The sequence below is a fragment of the Anas acuta genome, chromosome Z (assembly GCF_963932015.1).
Source record: "Anas acuta chromosome Z, bAnaAcu1.1, whole genome shotgun sequence".
NCBI lineage: Eukaryota > Metazoa > Chordata > Aves > Anseriformes > Anatidae > Anas > Anas acuta.
In genome coordinates, this window is record NC_089017.1 from 39,883,613 (window position 1) to 39,907,054 (window position 23,442).

The 23,442-nt window shown below is 37.5% G+C and overlaps 1 protein-coding gene across 1 annotated transcript; it reads right to left on the reverse strand.

Moving 5' to 3' along the window:
- Positions 1-100: 100 nt before the first annotated feature.
- On the reverse strand, positions 101-23,198 carry SLC35D2 (solute carrier family 35 member D2). Its single transcript, XM_068666678.1, has 13 exons — positions 22,922-23,198; positions 20,908-20,941; positions 18,871-18,957; positions 15,987-16,054; positions 13,780-13,851; positions 12,129-12,197; positions 10,954-11,056; positions 9,525-9,617; positions 8,418-8,485; positions 7,483-7,561; positions 5,519-5,601; positions 3,257-4,869; positions 101-1,780 (listed from the first exon to the last, which is right to left on the reverse strand). Exons 1-12 carry the CDS (start codon positions 23,083-23,085, stop codon positions 4,767-4,769), a joined length of 1,023 nt encoding a protein of 340 aa, XP_068522779.1. The 5' UTR covers positions 23,086-23,198; the 3' UTR covers positions 101-1,780; positions 3,257-4,766.
- Between the last annotated feature and the right edge of the window lie 244 nt (positions 23,199-23,442).

The window sequence follows — 23,442 nt, forward strand, 5'->3', positions numbered from 1 at the left end:
TTACACACAGATTTGCAAACGACTGAAAAAAAACTATCAAAATGAAACAATGACTTCTGGTGCTTGCTTTAGTAGCAAGGTTTCATTCCTTTTCTGGAGGTTACACAAGAACAAAAAGAATAAAAATATTTTTATTGTAGTTGCTTAGGAATCATAGAGACTGAAGATGGGTCTAAACCAAAACCCTGGATAAGAATACTCCGGACCTTGAGGATAACACAACAGCACTACTTCATACAGTGGTGAAGAGTTAAGCCCCAGTCCAGAGACTTCCAGGGCAAGTTCACACTGAACTTGTGCTTAGGCAAGAAAAATACATTTGAAGACAAAATAATAAATGGGTAATAAAGACATCTAATTCTTCCTATTTAATAGAAGGAGCAATATTATATTACCTTCAAAAAAGCTTTCCGGTAAGAGATTAATACCCATTTTACAGATGGTGAAATTATGGCACAAACTACTACAGTAAGATATTAACAAGGCAACAGGACTTCCAGTTTTCTGACCAAAATACATTGGAACTAGTGTTAAAGCTGAGGACATGGATCAAAAACATAATGCTAAAAAGCAGTGTCAAGAACAGTACCTTAATGCAACATGAAATTTTTGGAAAGCTGAAAATACAAAGTAATATTAAAATGCAATTAATTAAATTCACACAAATAGTTTTTTTGTTTGTTTGTTTGTTTGATTGTTTGTTTGTTTTAATGTTAACATGGAAAATCTCAGGGAAGGCACAGAAACATTTACTCTTCTTTGCAGTGGCAGTTTGAAATACGCATTCTTCAAAGACCAACTTAAACTGGAGAAGAGGAACACTGATGGTTATACATGCACTTACAATAAGGCAAAATAAAAATTGTGTATATACTTCAATGATATTCTTTCACATTTAAGATGAAGCATCTTTAAAATTTAATCTGAATCTCTGACACCCAGAAATCTTCAACTGAAGAGCAGCAATGTATATCAAGTGTCACATTACTGACACCTTTGGTCAGAAAACCAACGTACACAGATGAATTAAAGAGAAGAGATGATGTCTGAATCACAAGGAATGTAACATTAACTGTAACAAAATGATATAAAAAACACTACTATCTTAACAACAAGCCAGTTTCTTGATATTTAATCTCCCTTAAAAATTCATACTGTTTTCTATATCTTAACACCTCATTTTACTCCACAGGTAAGGCCAGTCTTAAAAATGGTCTGAATACTATATTTCTCCTAAATATTTACATACAATCACAAATTCCCCGAAGAGTCATTCACTACTCAAGGAAAACTTTAAATCTGAACAAGCTGTGCTATGCCTTTTCATATGCAACAATGCTGCTGAATACCTCCTTTAAATAAATTTAAAATAAAACAAAACAAAACACCATTTTTGACTACAGAATCACAAAGTCCACAGCTATAGGTCTTCACTTTTGCACTTCCAGCTCTGCCCACACTCCCTTGCAATTTTACTTCTTTTCCAGAGACTGGTTACAAGTCTGAAACACATGTTGTGCTGGGCCTAATACTTGTAAATCAGGCTGAGATCCAAGAAGAAAAACAACAACAACAACAACAAAACAGTCCTTTTGAATTCAAGGAATTGTTCATCCAGCCCAGTCTACTTTTTTTTCCCCCGAGGTATTCCTTTTATCTTTTCACAGGAATCACTGCAAGGATGTTACACAGTGCATGGCTAGAAAGCTTCTTGTGACAGCCACTGTACTTTCTCTCTCTTCATTTCACTCCATTACAGTTAGTCTGCTGCTAAGCAATCCTATAAAACCAAGAGTGAACAGGTTAATGTACAGTCCAAAGTTCCTTTCCAATCCAGTTACTGCTTAATTTAAATTTGCTTTCAGAAGTTTTTTAATCTTCTTCTGTTACCATACTTAAGTTCCTTGTAGACACACGTTGTCACCTGTAAAACTTAAATTTTAGAAGTATGGAAGTGACTTCTGAAAATCAAGCTTTGTAGCTAGCATTATGTGACCATAAGGCACTTTTTTAAGGGAATGTGACTTTCAGAAGTCACTCAATTATTTCTTAAAACTAGGTCACCTACTAGTGCTTAAATATGTGTTCTGTAGACTTAAGTTTTCTGTAACCATTTTTCAATTGTTCCAAAAGAAAGAAACTGAAGTTTCACACAGCAAAGAAGTGATAGTTTCACAACTGTTGTAATATTACATTAAGCTAACATGAAATCTGTAGAAAAGAGCAGGATTATCTACAGATGTATCGTATGAGAAATCAGTTTTAAATTACTGCTTTATTAACTGAGAGCTTAAATTGCTTAGCTGGAGGTTCTGAATAGCCATTTCAGTAATTGGCTAAATTCTAACATGAAAAACCGTGTCTGGTTCAATCCATATTCCCAGAGTTTCAACCAGTACATTTACTGGAACAATATTATCTCTGCAGATACAGAAGAAAAATAGTAAGTGACTGAAGCTGAATTGATCTGTGAAAGGATGCAATCACTTGCACGCTCTTCTACATAATACCTAATTTTGATTATTCCTAATCTTTTTAACCATTTGAATAATACTGTCAAAAAGACTGAGAGCCAGGTCCGTATGTTAGGTAAGTCCAAGCCTGAAGGAATTCAAAATCAAGATACAGATAAAAAAATAAATAAAATTATTTCCACTACAGTATGGAATGAACTTCTGAAAAATTCTTCAACTATAGTCCAGAAGTTGATCCTATAGAAAGCAAATATTTATGTCCTACACGTGTACTTGAAATCATTACAACTGTCCATTTACACAGAAATGAAAAACCAATTGAAACTACACTCTGTATTTGTTTATAAATGTACAGCAAAATATTAATCAATGAAATGTACACAGTTATTCCTTTGTGGAAACTTATTTAGTAGGTGCCATTATGTATTCATTAGTATTATAGTCAAAATAGTGAACGCTTTTTAAGTACATAGGAAATCCTTTAAAACACAAGATCTCTCAAACATATGTAGTAACCCATCCCTTGCACAGCTCCTCAATGGGTAGACAATATAAGTCACATCTCACACAATCACAGAAAAGTTTGAATTGGAAGGGTCCTTTAAAGATAATCCCATTCCATAGGCAGGGACATTTTTCACTAGATCAGACTGCCCAAAGCCCCAGTCAATCTCACAGCCTGCCGTGAGAAACTTTATAGCCCAGATTTCTGTTTCCACTTTGACTGTGTTTGCTAATTACTAATAAACACTTTTAATATCAGCAGTCACTCTTCCTCTTACCATTCGAATCCATGCAGGTAGTGGGCAGCGGAGGCAGTCCCTGAAGCTTCTGGTTTGTTAGATTTAATCCAGTCTGGTCATTCAAGTGTAACACATCACATAATGCCTTTCATGTTTTTCTGTATTTTAATTCAAACTGGGATACAAGTCATGACATCATCCTGGTTCCATGTCAAAGTCTTCCAAAAACTTCTTTTGATTTGACTATTTAAAAAAAAAATCTTGGCTCATGTTTGTATGGAATTGAAAACCTGCTGTCCTCCAGTGCTGCAGTGCTTCTAAGGTTAGCTTCAAAGGCTAAACACTACAACCTCAGAAATGCAAGTAAACATTATCTGCTGTATTTTCAGAGAAGGAAGTGAGAATACAGAGCAATGCTTTTATTGTCCTAAGTAATAACAGAAACCATCAGAGTCCAGACTTTTTTTTGAACCGCTGGACTCACCTTGCCGGATATAGCAAACTCTCAGGTTTGCCATGATCACCTGCTCTGAATTTTGAGCATAAATTAGTACCAAAAAAACTTTCACTGCATATGTAAGATGCAGATTCTTTCTTCCCATTGAAACACAACAGTTAGATTTCCATATATCAATTAGTTATACCACTTGTAGTTTGTAACATCACTTCTGTGCAGCATTAATTAGTAATTACAGACAAAACATTGGAGAAGAGGACTGTGATATAAAATGATGACTGTACCTGCACAAAAATAGAGTTACCTTTGTTATCTCTCTAAATTACCTGCTTGGTACTGGCTCTGTCAAAAAAAAAAAATCTCTTTAATTATTAAAAGAGCCTCTCCAAGTTTCCTTCTTTCCTCAATGCTGCAGCAAAGTTATGACGATTCACTTGTAACAACAGTGACAACAGCAGCAGAATGCTGTGATGTTACAGAGAATGAGGAAAAGACTGAGAGAGAATGTCTACACAGTGCATACCAAACACACTAGGCCATATCCTGAGTTCTTCAGTCAACACGTACACACAGAACAATCTCGGGGCACATCTCTCCTTTGATCCATATGTTCTACAGTCACTTATACAAGTGAGTAGTAAGTGCATAGGTGAAATCATTCTGAGCCACAAGCATCTTTTGTCTCTTCACTGATTTCAGAGATTATATATGGCACAAGGCAATGGTGAATCAAGCCTTGTGATCCTTGCAGGGAGTTTTTCCTCAAAGAGAAGACAGAAACTGAGGCAGAACTAACAGATTTTGTTGGGTACAAGTAGCACCAAAGTCCAGGTGAATTAAAAACTTCATAACTTGAGATTTGCTCATGTATGGCATTTGTTCTTATAAATAATCACATTATTTATTTTTTTTTAATAAGCTAAAAATTAAACTTGTCCATGTGTAAAAAATATGGTGTGCAAAAATATTTCTGAACCAATGGGATGTGTGCAGATCTGTGGTAACTGAGGTAGATTTTTTTTTCCTCATTCCAAATATGTTCCAGCACATACTTGTTTAAGTCCTCAATCTTTTTCAAAGCAGGTATTTTGACTAACACTTTGACTCGAGAAGTGCATTCTCTTCATCCCCAGATTGCGTAGACTTGCTTTTTCCTCTTAAAGTTAAAAATGAGTATCTCAGTCCTCCTGCCATACTAAAGAAAAGAGAATGAACACAGGTGTCAGAGATTCTTGATAAAGTATGCACACACGGTCACTTTATAGGTATTTACTTGCCCTTCCGAATGATTAAGGAATGCCAGCTACCATAAATTAGGAGTGCCTGAGAACTATGTAAGCCATGTCAGAAACTAGCCCCGACACTACAAAGATCAGTTATCATCTGCTTCAACACATCCATAGAAGCAGGTGCAAGAGTTCATCAAAACACAAACCATCACAACTCTGAATCGTAACTCATGTTCAATGAACACAACTCATTCAGTCAGTGTTCTTGTTTCCCACACCACTTTTTTTTTTTTTTTTCCCTTGGAAGACTCACAGCACAGAACTGATCAGGTCCAAAACTACTCATAAAAAAGGATAGTTAAAAAAAAAAAAAAGTAAATCTTCAGGCATGTTTCTATAGTAAAGATCCTACCGTGATAAGATTCAGTATCTGCAAACAAATATGAAAAAACATAACTAATTGTAATGAATTTCACATCCTGAGGCATTGCTTCCTCAGGCAGGCTGTTTCCAAACTGCATTACCCAAGTGGGCCAAACCAAACAAAACATAAAACCGTATCTCACTGAGAAATCTTCAGCTTTAACAAACAATGGCTATTCAAGTTCTACTCACCAAATATTTAGGCCTATAAAGTTCAACATAGAGAATATGTAATCTCCACCAATCAACATTCCGATGTAAGCGATGGATATATTCTGAAAAGAAAACAAAAGCTATGAATTTGTTGAAATCAATTGATATCTCCAAGAACACAGATTAATTTACTTTACTAAAGAAATACATGTAGCTATGCTCTGTTGCTGGCCACTCTAAAATTAGTGCTTAAATTAGTTTCCTGGGATGTCATCATTATGGATAATTTAACAGAAAATAAAACTAGTGTATCTTCTAAATGTGAGGCAAGGCACTGAGAGTGACTTTCTGAAGAGACAAACAGAATATGAAAATTAGTTATCTGACATTAGGCAAAATGGAGCTAAGGCTACTTTCTGAAATTGTACTTCCTTTTAATCTTTGGAAGGCTCATTTCAAATCCCACTTCTTAATAGCAGGTTTCAGATTCTCAAGCTTAAAAAAGTATGCTTTAAAGTTATAATAAAAGCTTTTTATTATTGCTGTAAAAGGGTTACCTCCTTACTTTGCCAACTAAAAGCTCATTGAAAGCACTTGGCTCAAATTCAAGTCAGGCACAGTTTAAAGCTAAAGAGTCCAGTACCAGCCCCATCAAGTTTTGGGAATCTGAAATTGCCCTCTACAGAAAGAAGGAAAGCTGTAGAACTGTGTGATCATTTTACCAGTGCTTTGCTGGTTTCAAATGTTTTAGCAGCTAACCTGAACAATGACATCATTTCTACAGATTTCTACTGGGGACTACTGAATCATGAAGTGCTTCTCAACTTTAAAGCAAACCAAGGCATTTCAAAGTTAGTTAATTATACTTCAGAAAATAGACATAGCATTGCTCTACCTTAATGGTTCAAAGCTGATATATAAAATTTGAAAGAAAGCTTTCAGGACCTGAAGGAAAAACTACTAGATTATTCTTACCAGCTTTCCAAAAGCAAAATAGCAAATGAACAAACATCTGTAGAAAGAGAACTACCATCTTCTTTTTGCGGATTTTGCTATACTGGAATTAGTGTTTTCCTTAGTCACCCACTCAAGAGAGCACCTTGATGACTGTTATTCCTGTGCCTCAGCTAGTTTGGATATTGGTAGTTATTTGGCCCACAACCACATGAAATTCATCTTTTACTAAAACTCTTCTGGGTTAAGCTTTATGCTCCTTTCCAAACTGACCTACAAAACTACTGGTGTTTGTGTAGTCTTCACAAATCAGACACTGTGGTCTCATCAACACAAAGAAAGTTGCACTGGTTTCAATTTAATCTCGGTTAGAGAAAATAGACTATGAGGACACCAAGTTCAGTTTTTAAGACAAGCTCATTTTAATGTTAATCAAATTGACCAGAAGTTATATAAATCAAAATGAAGTAGTCCGTTCAGCTAGAATACAAGTTCCCACACAGAGGATGGAACAGTTAACATAATGCAATAAGCTCCGTACTACAGTTGTTACTATGGCTTAGCCATTATTTTTCATCTATGAGCGCCCTATTATCAGGAGCAATTAAAATAAGTTCAACCCCAAATGAACATAGATTAGTCTGTATCAGTTTGCAATGGATTTGCTTAGGGCTATCCTGACAAACTCATAGCAATTTGAAAAAAAACACTAGCAGGTGACAGTGCCTGTTGAAATGTGATTAAATGCACATCTTTTACATTTTTTTTTTTTTTACATCTTTTAACTAAAACCGATTCAAGTTTCTCTTATAGGAAAAATTAAACCAAAGCAATACTCATATTGCTTTCTAGAGTATATCTATACATTCTTTCAATGGAAGAAAACAAGGTGACTTTCTAGTGTGGATCTCCAAAATGTAAAAATACAGCTATGACACAAGCAGTGTCTCAGTGTTAGCCCTTGCTTTGAGTTTCCAGCTCAAAGCATAATCAGGATCAGTGTTGATGCAATGCTCTATTTCAGCATTCTCTTCTAATCCCTTACTCACCTTGATGGCACCAACTACTGTTGTCGTAAGTGCAGAATTGTAATGACTGCATAGGACAGTAGAATACATCAAAAGAAACCTACAGAAAATAAAAGAAAAAAATGTTTTAAGTTCCTTCCAGGGAGCTCAGAATCTCAGCAATACTTTAAAATGTTCAACATTTTTCAGGGACTAGTATTCTGCTGAGATCTTCATCCCAACTTGTTCTATCTCCCCCAAAAGACATGTGGATCTGTACTTTAAGTCAACTAGGTGCATATACAAATTACTCAAAATATAATCTAAAAAAATTAAGTCTTTCTTTATGCTGCTTGAGCTTTAGCAAAGTCGCTTCCATTCTCTGTACTTCTTAAATGTCAATATGTAAAAGTATTTTGACCCTTCGGATGGTTCTATGTGAAAGAGTAGAATAGGACCCAACTTACTTTTCTATTCTTCCTATTCTATTCTTACTTTTCTATTCTGCAATTCCAAGAGAAAAAAAGCATTGTTTCTTACTTCTGAGTGCCCCATATTCTTCCAGATACTTTAAAGAACAAATGTACTGAAGCAGTTCCTATACTAAAGTGTTTACATTCTATTAACTGCATAGATTTAGTCAGATAATCAGAACAGATGGCTAGCAGAGGGATACTGAGTACAGAAACTAAAAACCTAAATGTTATCTTGTTGACCACAGTACTTGTGAGGACAACAACACAGGTAGTACTGAAATGGTTATTTACAGTATTAGAAATATTTTAAAAGCAAGAAAGAAACCTGGGGGAAAAATGCATTTTCTTTGAATTTTAACATAACTTATTCATAAGTTTTACAATGGAGATTTGCAATTTGAAACACTGAATCATGAAGTGCTCCTCAACTTTATTAAGGAGCAATAAACACTGCACAACACTGCCATTAAAATGTCTTACTTGATTGCCCTTTGTCCTTACCCCAACAAGCAGGAAAGAAGAAATTGGAAGACAAATAAAAAATTTGTCCAGTGCTGGAAATGCGTTGCCTATTTAAACAAAGAAAAAAGAGAGATAGAGAGAATTGTGTGCTATATAACTGTAAACAGATATAAAATGTAGTTAACGTGAAAATGTGAAAAATCACAAAACAGATTTACAATATAATAACAAAACGTTTATGTAACTTTTGAAACAGTTTGATATATTTAACTTCAGAGACAACTGACTAAGATGACAAGAAGGCATTTCACATAGAATAGATATAAATCACATCATTTTTCAGGGAATGACAATTTTTCCAGTGAAAGAAGACTTATAAGAACACAAAGACAAAATCATGAGTGCTCAGGGCACAACAACTTGCAATAAAAGGATGCTGGAACAATTTATGATACCCACAAGCTCTGTAGCAATTTTCAGGGGCAAATCTCAAGGAATTCCAAAAGGGAATACAAATCTTCAGACTCTTTTTATAGGTAAGAAAAAAGTGACTCAGCAAAACTGTGAGGATGCCAGAAAAAGAACACAAATCTTCTGGTCTGCTACACTACTTGCCAGGACATACTGCCTACAGTATTGGTGTCCTATAATTACCTATGGAGAGTTACGCTATAGTCTGGTGAGACTGTAGCATGCAGGTTACTAAACCAGACTGAGACTAAACAAGATTCTCTTCTGAATGAGAGAAAAACTGGAAATCATCTGGTGTTCGTATTTGCAGCCTCTTTCCAGAGAACATGGCAAACCACATGGTACAGCTGGATTCTCAACCACTTGCTCTAGCTGTGGGACCCTGTCCTGTATTACTTTGAAATGGTAATTCTATAAGAGCTATACTTCAGCTTCAGATTCTTCTTAGAGTGAATAATTGCATTTTCTTATCTGTAAAGGGTAAGTCCAAGTGACATAGTTCCAAATGCTAGCCTTACTAACATGGAGGTAGGATTACTTCTCAATAAATAAATAAATAAACAAATAAAAATTCATAACCTCAAAAAAAAAAGAACACACCAAACAAACAAACAAACAAACAAAAACACAATAAAATACTGTTATCAATTTGATATATGGAATATTGCTGCTTACCTGCTGAAAGTCTCCAGTAGAAAAGCTAATAATAGCCGTTGGAACCACCATAAAACAAGCATTATAGAAAAGGACACCATATTTTCCCAACTCCTGTGAAAAATGAAACATGGTGTTTCAAAATACAAGACAACTGAGAGCAAAAAAAATAAACACTGCTCTGGCAATTCTTCTGACGCTATCATAAACGAGCAGCTAGAAGGTAATGTACTACAATTTAAAACACAAGTTTGTGATCATTGGTTTCGGTGTTTAGGGCTAAGATGTGCTTCCATTTCCGTCACAGAATACTCAGAAAAATACTACTGTTCTGCTACACCTGGAAAAGTGTCTGTACAGCGGTAGCTAGCCATAAACTTCCTGAGGCATCAGTCCAGAGATGCTTTGCATTAGACTGCATTCAGCTAGTGCAGATTCACCCCGAATGCACAGCGTAAGGTGGCTTCTTGGGGCCAGTGTAACAGTGAAAATTAAGCCTGACTCCTAGATGTAGCACCTGCAGCCACTGCTACCTGCTGTAACTTCAAGCAGCTTGAGGGGTGCCATACATCCTGTAGGTTAATTTGCTTGACAGAAAGGCAGAAGAGGATCAGGGTAATGAAAAAGCAGCCTTCCTTTCTTCCAGATTCAGTTATACTACTCAGCAAATCTCTGCAGTTTAGGTGTTGCTTTAAAATGAAACACTGTATTTTGCAGAAACCTGTGAGGCCAGTAAGTGCTGCTCTCAAAGAAAAATGCAGGGTCTGTGTTCAGTGCAACTTCTGAGATTATTAAAAGACACAGATTTCCACTGTACAGAATAACCCATAAAAGTCAGTGACAAAACCTGAATTCAACATCTCCAAAACTGCTTTTTGCTATGACTTGGTATGTTTTCGTGTCACCAAGTAGCCTGCTCAGCGTTTATATAGCATATAATCTATCAAGGTATCACTTAATGCTTTGGCATACTGGTGCTGAGTTTAGACTTGCTTTTGGATAGCCTACAAAGATATCAGTTGTGATGGCTGTTGACTTAAACTAGACAGGTCTCTGTTCCTCCCCACAGGTTTATTTTACATAAATGTCACTTAAAAGTGTGTTTCTAGTCAAATGATTATATCCTTAGATATAAATCAAGCTTACTGGTACATAGTTTGCTTTTGTCTTGGATTTTTTTTTAAACAAAAGCAACATTATAAAGTCACCACAAAGTTTTCCTAAAAGACCTGAGAGAAAATAAAACTTGCTGCTTATTTAGGCCTGTTCTGACACTCATTATGAGTTTTTTCCCAGGCTGTTCTGTATTAATGATGTGTATATTCACCTATCAACTGAAATATGAAAGCAATAAAACTATTTATTAGTGCATACAGAATGTTCATAAAGTCATATACTAATTAACCTTATTGTCAAAATGTTAAATTCAACCTAATCACCGTTCAGTTACCTTTGGATCCATTTTCTGCTTCGTGTAAACTCCATTTGCAGCTGTGAAGATATCATTTAGTAATACAAAGGTGTAGCCCTCTAGATTAAAAGACAGATCAGACCTGGAAAAGATATATTATATTGTAAATAAATAAATACTATACTGTGTAATACTACCTTGCTTAACCAGAGTACTACCATAAATGAAGAAATGTAAATCCTGAGAAATCATTCAAGTCACAGGCTTTGCTTTAAATCTCCTTTGCATGTCAAGGTACTTTCTATTTCTCCAGTCACAGGACGATCACAAATGAGTCATCAGAGAGTTCCCAGAACTCAGTATGGAAGTAGAAGGAAAAGTTCAGCTTTCAGTTTGTGAAAAATTCCGTCTGTCTCAAACATGACAACCTGTTCGATTATTTCTGAGCATATTTATCTACTTCTTTTAACACAAAAATGTAGCTATGGAATAAAATCTATTTTTTTTTATAGTCAGACCAGACATATTGTCATCCTTTCTGTTTTGACTAGTTACCTCATGGATATAGTGAGATTTATTTAATAGGACATGGCTCTATCCAAGTCACACCACATGGAAATTATTTACCTTTGTACACAGTAAAGCCAAAAATTAGGAAAATAAATAAATAAATAAATAAATATATTACGTTTCCATTTAAGTAAATGAATTTTTGAACAAGAAGAAAACACGGGAGACTAACAGATAAGTACTTTGTGAACATATCTCGTATTTGAACTTGCTCAAAGTGATAAAAAAGTAGACATTGTCTAACTCAAAACAAAATTTGACAACCAAAAGAACATTGTTTCTACCCAGAACAAATATATTCTTTTGAAACTATTAAAATACAATGATATTATGAAAGGAAGCCAGTGCTTTTTAAACAGTTTAACCTGCTATGTTTCTGCAAACACAGAAAAGCTAGGAGTGGAAAAAGAAGCACCCAAATACTTCCAGATGGAGTTCAATCTTTCCCTTTGTACTCCTGCACCTCACAATGATGTCAGTAGAGAGATTATCCAAGTCAATTTCATTCAGAGTAAGTGGATCGACTTAGGGTCATTTGGCACTTAACAAGGAAGAAACTCTTCCTGTTGTCCCTCCTCTCATAACATGACTTCTGTTATGTTATGAAACAAAACGAAAGCACATTTCACAAATGAAAACCTTACCCAGCTGCTATGAAAGCCCCAAGAACGATGGCAAACACACTGATAAAAATGCTCAGCGGGTACCGTTTCCTGTAGACAAAATTAGACAGTTCACGTTTTCATTAGTTGAAGAGGAGATTAAATGTCTCTCTGACTGAAATGTTCCAAAGCAACTAGTAATCACGAAATATTTAACAGGAGGGCACAGTCCTGAAAACCTTACAGAAGCAACGTGGTTGACGATGGGAAGTTATGGCCCAAACTGTCAGATTTTGGCACTGAGAACAGAGATCGTAAAAGCATCATGAGTACTCTGCTACTAGATATTTTTTATAGTAAAGATTAAGGGTTTAAAGTATCAGTACTAGAGTACACTGTAACCTATCCTGTACTGGTGTTCATACGGGACATACCTAAGTGTCTTCAAGTCATTTAAAAAATAAAAATCACTACACATCTCTTGTGCAATTTGTCATCTCACCTTTCATGGGGAAAATGCTATAAAGCAGACTATCTGGGTTATTTTTGAAATCAAACAAGATTTTCATCTGGAGTGGAAAGCACAGAAGCTTCTAATACTCTTCAGTGTGCCTACATCAGTGCTGACACAGAGTAGGGCAAAGCATACCATAAAGCTACCTTACTTCTTATAGGTACATTCCTTTATTTAGAAATGTCTCAAATATTTTTGTAAAACACATGCTGCAATGCGTCTTGCAGACCTTCCCATGTCTCTTAGGCCAGTCCCCAGCTCTGAGCAGGCCTCTGAGAAAAGATACATCAAAAAAAAAAAAAAAAAGCATAATGCTCCCAGAGAAATCCTGCAATCTCACTGACTCACACTTTCTTTCCTCACTTGCTTGAGAGAATCCTCAGGCTGACAGAAGATAGAAACTTATGCTGCTTTTCCTGTGAGAATATGTAATTAGAAAAGAATCTAGGTGTTCCCCCAAATATGACTCAAACTGATTTTGATCACCAAAAGGCGATACTTCAACCAAAAGGAGATGTCTATTTAACTGGGGGCTTTTTGAAAAGCTCTTCCCCAACCATGCTGCTTGGATACTGCTTCAGCAAGCTGTTTTTCCCCTTTTAACCTAGTTTCACCCAAACACAAGCCTTCTGGGTAAAACTTTAGAGGTAAGAAAAATTATTACAGATTTATATTCCTATTCTTCCAAGGCAGTACACTCGAAACTAGCAATCCCAAGCTGCAATAGCATAAAGTTCTTAATTTCCCATTTAAGATAACTTGTTGTAATTATAGAGTTTGCTGACCTAACAGCACATATTTTGCTTCACTAAACTGGCATATTTTAAGATTTGACTCATCAAGCTATTCTGCATAAGCGAAGTACCATACTATCATCACTGTTTTGAGACATAAGGATTTGTCTTCGCTAAAAAAAGCATCTGAGTCACGGATCACTTACTTGATTCCTGTGCAACAGTCAAGAGAATGAGTTGTGAAAAGTGCACACTTTTTCTCTCGTATTCACTACAGTGTATCTATGTCTTCAGATAAAAGCTACATAAAACCACTTTCTTTGTTTCTCTCTGTCTGACAGTAAAAATCACTCGTTCAGTACCCTGATGAGATGTCACAAGTAATCTGTTTGATATGATCTCAAATAAAGGTATCTTAAAATGAAAAAAAATAAAATAAAATCACCCAAGTATGATGATTTCCAGCAGTAATGTAAGTGGAATGGTAAACTTCCTGAGCACTGTAAACATCGGCAAACTGTCAAAATAAATAAATAAATAATAAATAAACTAATATAATTAAATAATAAATTAATAAAAAAACAAGCACAGTTTCAAATTAACAGCATTTTTATGTTCTAATTGTTATGTAGTTTTAGAAACCAGAGGATGAAACAACTACCCCAGCAATAGGCAAGCAAAACAAATTCCCAACCACTTACCATACATAAAAATGTCAGTCTGACACTAGAGGCAGATTAGATAACCAAATCATTGAAAATAACAAGGTTTGCCAGTTTGTAAAATAGCTTGCAACTGGCTACCTTCTAAAAAGTCCCTCCACACCAGTGAAATGGAACATAAGGGCTATTTCCTGCTTAACGTAGTCCCTGTGAAATAAATCTTTCTACAGAAATCACAGGCAGGGTAAGTAACAATCATTTCTATTGTAAATATAAAAGACAAGAAATAAAGCTGTCTCTGAAAACACATAACAAAGATAAAACACAAAGTGAACAAGCTTGGTAAACAAGCTGCACTTTCAAAAAAAAAAAGTAAAATAAATCCATAAGAAGAAAACAGAGTGTACAAGAATCATGAAAGGTGGATCCTATCAAACAAACTATCAAACAAATTACTACTTTGGAACAACATATTGTTGGTCTGCATGAAGTGATACAGTTGGAAACATTTCTGACTAATTTGAGAAAACATTTACATATGACACTTCAGGAGTCTGACAGCATGGCCATCTGGACCAATTAATCCTCTGTTTAAGATAAGCGCTGGCAACTGCATTAATAAACACTACAAATCCTAACACTGACTTTGGACGCTTTCAAAGAGACCTTTTGAGATTATGCATAGGATCACCTGCAGGTTGCAGGTTTTTAAAATTAAAAATTATGGTTAGGGGAAGAACAACCCACAAACTTAACTTCCACAGAATTGAAACTACTTCTGTATTCACACCAGCTTAAACACTCCTAGGAACAGTGCAGCCAAAGGCATTATGTTTGCCTGAACAGACACTTCAGAGGAACAATTTCAGCGTGTGCACAAAAAAATGTTGCAGAATCAGGTGTCCAATGTTGCTAGTGGAAGAAAATTAATTCTTTAGACAAAAAGGTATGTACTCTCTCTCCCAGCATCTCAGAGTTATGATATGCTTAAAATCTACAAAATTCTCAGTTTTGTTTTAACTTACTGTCAAATCCTCAGTAGCCTGTAATAACATACAAGAAACAGCTGCAATGGCATTGCAGTGATCTCAAATTCCGCAACAGCCATTATGATTCTGCACTCCTCTTCCACAGAAAACTCTGTCGTTCAGTCTCCTACTGCAGGTCCTCTACATAGTTTATGCTTCTATAGCACTAGCATGGCAGTACCTCTCATGGATCAGGGAGCCTACAGGAAAGCTGGGGAGGGATTCTTTATCAGGGAAGGTAGTGATAGGACACTAAACTAAATGATTTAGATAGAGACTCAGAAGAAATTCTTCACGCAGAGGGTGGTGAGGCACTGGCACAGGCTGCCCAGAGAAGCTGTGGATGCCCCATCCCTGGAGGGCTTTGGGCAGCCTGGTCTGGTGGGAGGTGTCCCTGCCCGTGGCAGGGGGTGGAACTGGGTGGTCGTTAAGGTCCCTTCCAACCCAAACCACAGCCAGCTCTTTGTGCTCAGCAGGGGAACACCACCGCTACCACTCCACTCCACAGTATTTTTTCCATCTCGTGGTATGTCCTAAATAACCTGCAACAACATCATGATACAAATCTTCCCTACATCCCTCTTCCTTCAAAGAAGTCTTAGAGCTTTCGAGCCCTGTCGATAGATCACCCAGGAAAAATGACACTGGAGTTATGAGGGGAAAGGACCCTGAAAATAATATAAAAGCACTTTCATTGTCACAGAGGAGTATTGTGATTTATTTTTTTTAAGCAAGAAAGAAAAGAAGCATTACAAGAATTTAAAAGAAGCATACAACTTGTAAACAGGTCAAATGCTTGGGTAAGTTACTATAGTGCTATAAGATACGATAGTAGTATCTGGTATTTAGACAGACAGACATCATTTGCATTAAAGTCCCTATGCAACGCTTTTCTTCAGTGCTTTTAACCCCCACAAAATAAAGGGTAAAAGCCAGTGTATTATAACTTCTATTTACTATACCTGAGTTTGCTGGTACTTGATAATCCACTTATGTGGTTTCCAACATAAATCAGAGGCAGAGGAAACAACTGTGATAAAATTAAAAGCACAACTCAGATTATTATGTTTTGAAGCACTGTTGAGAAACTTTGATAAAATTTGAGAACTGTAATATTAGATGTCGTTTAGCAAGTTTTAGCAATAAAGAAGGTGGTTTGGTATTAAGGGGAAAAAAACGTAACTGCTGCAAACTGATCTACAGCTCTTCATGTGACCATTTGAGTCCTGCACTGCTTCACTGACTTCACTGGAACAGTAGCAATTTATCTCTAACGAGACTCAGACTCCATTTAGAGTCACTTTTAATCAATTTTATTTTAATTACTATCACTCTCAGATTAATACCTAATGTTTGGATTTTACATATAGAAGTAATATTAATAGCTGTAACAAAATAAGCAAGAGAGCAAGTGGAATAAAAATTAAAAAGAAGCTATAAATATTTCATGTTTCTCTAGGTACCCCGCATAAATTAGTATCTCTGGAAGATACATTATTTTAGATCTACCTAATGAATTACGCTATGTGAGACACTGGAAGTGAAAGATAAATATTTAGGTGTAAATCAAGCTCTACCATTTCTGGCTTCTAGCATAATGAGACTGACTCTCACAGAAATATATGGGCCATAACTCAATACAGAGAAACAATAATAGAATTTCAGGGCCTTGAGAAAACATACAAGAAGTCACGGATCTCTACGCAATAGTCAGCTGCAGTTCAAAGCTGTCATTTGCCCACTGCAGAAAAATTGCAGAAGATTAAAAGCAGCCAAAGTAATCAGTGGGGACAAAGGTAGTGTGCACGTCTAGTCCCGTTTGCTATCAGTCAAGTGGAGCTGAAATGCCAGAAAGACAAAGCACATCCCTGGTCCGCATGTGTGCAATAGCTGGTGTTGGTGTGCCTATACACGTGTGCTGGTAGACACTGTGTTTGTCACAGGGTACGTCTTCTCAAAGCTGTGTGTGCTAGGAAAACATACAGGAATGGGCTGCATTTTACCTATGTTGAAAATTCTGCCCTTCTTTACCTCAAAGAGGAGTAAAGTACAGTCGAAGTTAGCCATAGTTATCTAAAGTTGAGAGTTCAAAGTTAAAGGAGTATCAGTAACATAATAAATATTCCCCCTGTCAACATGAACTCGCAAAAATTTTGTTATATACTACCTCTTCAGCAGGCTTTTACGTAGAAATCTGTCTCTATATAGGATGAAAACAGCTGACATTACATTTTCTTTCCTCTGAAGTCATCGGTTGTGAAGGAAAAATTGCAATCAACTTCATAGCATCAAGGATCAGTGAAATATTTACTTTAACAAGCTTTTCAAGAACTCTGAAGTTTTACTGCAAAAGTAAGCACTTTGCTACTTTAAAACTCTAGCTGAAATCACTGAGACCATTCAGGAGTCAAAAGCCACAATGATCTTAGTGTCTTAGTGAAACCAAAAGCTGTCAAAGACTAAGAGGTCAGTCAAACAGTGTTTTAAAAAGTAAAAAAATCAACAAGACAGGTCTATTTCACTCACTGTGACCTGTCATATCCAGCACTAAAAGCAAAGTGTAAGTCTTGGATGCTGCAGTGTTTACCACTCCCAGCATATCCAGGAAAGTCTTCAAAGGATAGATATTATTAGGACAAAGTGAAAAGGATGCTGTACTTTTTTAGTGCCTTTGTACTGACATTACTGTAAAGGTTATGGGGACAGTAGTGGGACTGATAGAGGATGCAGAGGAAATAAATTTCTCAAGGTCTCAAAAAGTTTTTGATAAGTGGAATTCAGAGCTACTCACTGGGAAACCTTCTTCATTCATATTAAGAAAAAAAAAAAGGATCATCCATCTTATAATCAACAGCACAGATATTCCTTCAAGATTTCTAAGTGCAGAAACCCCAATAATTTCAACATGCATTAAGAACACACAGCATTGTAGTAAACTGCACCCTGCTAGCAAAACAAGATTCTGCAATGGAGATGCTGGCTTGAAAAGCTAGGAAGCTAGGATAGCTGAGCTCTGCAGCAGGCCTGGGAACTAATTCTCTCTCTGAGCAAATGCTGACCAGTATTCTGCAACAAGACATAAATATGCAGACCTTTGCACTAAAAAAAAAATAAAAATAAAAATAAAAGCTCTAGCAATCTTGAACATGGTTGTAAAAAATCTAGAAGGATCACTTCTGTAGTCATTTCAGATCCTAGCTCCCAATTTGAGATAATATAAGATACTCCTTCATATTCTCTCTATCCTGCCTCTTTGGACCACACACACTTAAGGGCTGCATCATGCAGCTAGCACCTACCTACACTGTTTTTGATGAGTATTATTTTAACACCTTCTGATAAGCTGAAATCTTACATTTGGAGAGTACTGTTGTTTGGGCTTTTGGTCTCTGATATATTCTTTTTCTCTTGCTATATTACATGCCCCATTCAAATTTCCAAGCAGCATTTCTCTCTTCATGTTGTGTACTAGATTTGCTCTTATAGACACAGATCTCTCACTGATTCTGCAGGGAGCTGTACACATCCAACAAAGTACTTCAGGAACCTGACAAAGTTTATCCAGCTGTATGAAGCACAACATCCTTTCCCATGTATTGCATACCAAATTACATTTCTCTTCAGACTGAAGTCAAGAATACTGCAATGAAATGGAAATCATCTAATCCAACATTGAATGAAACAAAGATACAGAAAATCACATTTGATTTAAAAATACAAAATTGTTTTCTGTTCTTCTTTCCTGTCTTGTCTCCTACCTGAAAACAGTTTTCAGGTCCTGCAGAAAGACATCCATTACAGAAGGTAACATTTTCTTACTACTATCACACGCTAGGTAATGCTTACCTTCACAGGTATACTTTTGTCAAAGTCAGGAAAGTGGATAATCTTATTTAGTTTTGATATATACAAGATAAGTATAGTGGCTGCCATCTAAACAAAGAGAAAAAAAATAAATAAGAAGTCATGTAAGAACAAAACCATAATGCGTGATGGAAGAACTGCTTTAAAGACAAAATCTATGCATTTGACAAAATTATAGAATCATTCAGGCTGGGAAAGACTCCAAGATCACCTAGTCCAACCTTTAATCTAGCTCTGCCAAGTCCACCAGTTAACTATGTCCCTAAGCACCACATCTACACGTTTCTTGAGGACCTCTGAGGACAGTGACACTACCACTTCCCTGGGCAGCCTGTTCCAATGCCTCACAACGCTTTCACTGAAGAAACTTTTCCCAATAACCACCTTACACCCCCCTGGCACAACTTAAGGCCATTTCCTCTTGTGCTTGGGATAAGAGGCTGATCCTCAGCTGGCTATAACTCCTTTAAGGTAACTGCAGAGCAATAGAGAGATGTTATGTATTATGTACATTTTTCAACAGCACAGAATGTAGTGAATAAACAGGAGTAACTTTTTATTCTCATTGATTTTGCTTGTTATTTATTTAAAGTACAATATATATAAGTTTTATGGCTCAAAAAAAAGTTGTACCTTGTGAAAAAAAAAAGTGTATATTAAGGAGCCAAGAAAATTAAGAAGATGATCCCAGCATTATCATGCTATTTTCACACAGAGTGTTGTTTAGTCTGATGAATAACTCCTACAGGTTTTCTTTTTTTTTTTTTTTTTTTTGGGGGGGGGAGCATGCATTGATCTGTCTATTGACAAAGTGAACAATAAGTAATAAAGGTATGTTGAGAATGAGGGAGAATATTTGAGCATTCACAAGCCTTTAATGCTGGCCACAGGGAGGAAAAAATGTTAGACTAAATGTTATATACAAAAATATAATAAAAAATAAATAAAAATAAAATAATTGGCTACCTACAAGGACAGGGTGGAGTTATGTTTTAGTGACTGAAGTATTATATCATCTTACATGCTCTTTTCAAAGCATTTAGGGAACTCTTGGAAGAACTGGTAAATAAAACAAAGGAACGGCCTTGAGTCTTAGGTTCTGCAAAGAAAGGCCATTGCCCCATTGCCCATTGCCCATACCATTGCCCTTAATATGAAGGACTTCTATTCTTTGGCTTCCACGGAAACATGAGCTTTCCAAAGACGTGCAGTTGTTTTAGCAGTCTGAAAGTACCAAACCCCCTTTTTCTCCGCCCTCTCATATAGCAAATTTTACAAGACCTTTTACTCACTTCAGCACTACGCAGCAGAGATGTCAGACCTGTTTTCCCCTCTTCCTCACTAATTCTTAGCTTGTAACCTTGGCAGAAAATAAATCCTCTCTTTTAAATGTATCTGCCTAAACGATGTTTGAGATAAATCTCCATCTTTCCAAGCCACCCCTTTGCAGGGTCACACACTTCCTCTTTATGGGCCACGTACATGAATACTTGAACTTTGGTTTTACTACGATGCCTAACTACAACACCAAGTATTTCTGCTGAGGCACTGCAAATTGCCCACGAGCTAATAAGGTAGCTAAGAACCAAAAGCGTATGGTAGTCCTACCAGAAAACTGATGGAGAAAGTGGAAGAAATTTATGAGGAAACACTGTTTGTCTACAGATGAGGGAAGCAGTGTTTCTACACATATTCCACAAATGCTTCAGGACTCTAAAAGCACCTAGGCCATTGGTAGCAATCTTGACAGTTTGGGAGGCTGTATCTCTTAACTGCTGAGTTCTATGGGAGAAAATAAACGTCATTTCCAGTTCTTTATGTGACTCTTCCTAGTCAATGTTTTTGACTTGGACTGAAACTTCCTCCATCTCACTAAAACAAAGTACTCTTACAGTGCATCTAACAAAAGAAGCAGTGCACTGTAAGAGAGATTTCCCCCCTAAAATATATCTCTATGTTAACAACAGTTGAACTTACAAAATAGTAAGTACATGTAGAATGTTTTATATGTGAACATACCTGTCCAATTCCAAGAAATATTGGTGATGGGAACCTGAAAAGCACAAACAGACATTTAATACTGAGGAAAGCAAAACCAAAACCAAACCAAAACCAAAACCAAAAACCAAAACCAAAAAAAAAACACCACACCACCAATAAAGCCAAATCCAACAACCGTAAAAGAGGTGTTTGAATTTAGTACATGTGGATGACTGACCAGTCTTTCAGAAGAGCTCAGGACCTGCAACACTTACTGGAGTCTTAATATCCTATTTGTGCAGCAAAATACAAGCCAGGTACAAATGATACCTCACAGACATTGCTGATCAGTTCTAAAGAGCTAATTAGTTCTGGTGTATTTTGAGCGAAGATTACATACTTGGAGAACTCTAACAAAGCATAAGGTTTTGAGTGGCCTCACATACACTGTGCAGTAAACTAAACCTGTTGTACTTGCCCTAACCTGAAAGCTTATCTCCACAGTCCAAACACACTAACAATATGTACTTGAAAAAAAAAAATCCTATGTAAATGTTGTAGAAACATCTATTGTCTGCTAAAATGGCTAAATTCCTTTCAGTTGGCTCCTGCTCAAAGCACAGATTCTTGACCAGTAAGAAAGCAGAAACTTTAGGACACCCCAAGAATTTGAGAGTCTCCATTTTTCCCCCTAAACCTACTTCAAAAAAAAAGACAAAAAAAAAGACAAAAAAAAGATGCAGTAGCAACAGCTAATTTTTTGTACACATAATGAAATTCAAGCAAATAAATTATTTAGTATGGTTGTCTGCTTTATGTTTTAACCAGCAATGTGTTTGGAGCCTCTCTGACCGGAATCCTCAGGTGCCAAGTTGCTCCCCAAACCTAACAAACAGTTGCTTCCTCCAAGGAGCCATGCAGCATTTTGCTGGACTGCATTGTCAGGAATGGTCATGCACAAATCTGCATCTAGGGAATCTGAAATAAAATCTGTTTCATTCTCTGTGCACACCTGTACAAACAAATGCCCAATATGGGGCGTACCTTCTCAATAAGCTCTGTAATTTTCCCTTATCACAAATTCCTTGAGATTGCAGTGATTTAACAGAGGCCACCAAGAGCTGCTTGGTGCACTGTATTTCTCCAGTGAGCACCACTGGGACAGGAACATGGCATTAACAGAAGAAAGAAATACCCTGAGGCACAGCAGGAAGTTCTTGGGGACACTGGAGTCATAACACAAATAAAGGACAAGAACTGCCAGCAGTGAAAGAGGTTCCAGGAAACAGGTATTAGCAGCACCAGAAAAAAAAAAAAAAAAAAAAAAAAAAAAGCAGAAGAAACAGGACTTGATAATCATGTGACATCTAAACTGTATTTTAGTTTGTACTTATAGCTGCAACACTTAAGTGTGAAGACTTCATTCACACGTACTACACAGATTTCTCCAAATCTTGTTGGTCTTGCAGAGCCCTAGAAGTTCCCAGCAATGCTGTAAGCTCGTAGTACAAAACTCAGGTTTATTGATGGCCATGCTGTCTTTGATTATCTTTCGTGGACGTGCCAGATGTACACCTGGGATTTACAGGGAGCTGCAGACTGTGGGATGAAAACCACTAGGAAACAAAACCATAAATTGCCTCATAGATCATTTTTGGGAGACGCAATATATGGCTTTTACATGTTAGAAAGTAACTGCTAGATTTATTTTTTGTGTGTGTTCAGTTCTGTGTCTGTTCTTAGCCCACTGTGAACTAAAAGACAGCAAAAACGAAGCAAACTATGCGAAGAACATGAACGGTGCACAGCTCACAGCTGCAGGTCTCTAATTCTGCAAGGGGCTACCTCCTGACCATGTCAGAGGCACTTTTACAATTCGGAGACCTTCTCGGGCTCTGCTTTTTATCTTTGTCTACCTTATAAAGCAGAGGTGCTTCCAGGACGGCAGCGTGCCTGCCAGCACCAGCAGCAGGCTCTCAGCTGGCAGCCGCCCCCGAGAGCCGCTCAGCCCCGACCTTCCCCGCTGGGCAGTGCCGAGCCGCGGGGCGCTCACCTGTATGCGCTGAGCAGGGCCTTGTTGACCAGCACGATGAGGAAGGAGCACGTCCCGTAGAAGAGTGCAGACAGCACCCTGGGCACCGCCGAGACCGCGGGGGCGGCGGCGGGGGCCCCCTCCGCGGCCTGCCCGGGGCTCTGCCCGCTGCTCATGGCGGGCATGCGGCGGGCACGGCCCCGCCCCGGGCAGCTCGGGGCAGCCGGCCCGGCACGGCACGGCCCGGCACGGCCCGCGGGGAAGGGCCGCCCGCCCGCCCGGCCCGAGCAGCGGCGGCGGCCGCAGGGCGTCCCCTGGCGGAGCCGGCTGAGGAGGCGCCGGGCGCGGGAAGCCCTCCCCCGGAGCCGCCGCCAGCCCCGAGCTGCGAGCCACCGGCTTGCTTTGTTTTAGAGCCGTCTCCTCGGAAAAGAGGAGGGACACGGGTCCTCTTTGTTCTGCCACAGGTCGGGCAGATGGGGTTATAAGAACAAGGAGGGATGGAAATACTAAGAATTACTATAAACAGCACGCACATACACAGG

Coding starts and splice junctions, on each gene's coding strand:
- SLC35D2 (XM_068666678.1), bottom strand. CDS start 23,085: ATGCCCGCCATGAGCAGCGGGCAGAGCCCCGGGCAGGCCGCGGAGGGG. Junction 12,198..13,779: donor CTGGAAATCATCATACTTGG/GTGATTTTATTT, acceptor TTTTGTCTACAG/GAAACGGTACCCGCTGAGCA. Junction 4,870..5,518: donor TTTATAGGCCTAAATATTTG/GTGAGTAGAACT, acceptor TCTTTTCTTTAG/TATGGCAGGAGGACTGAGAT.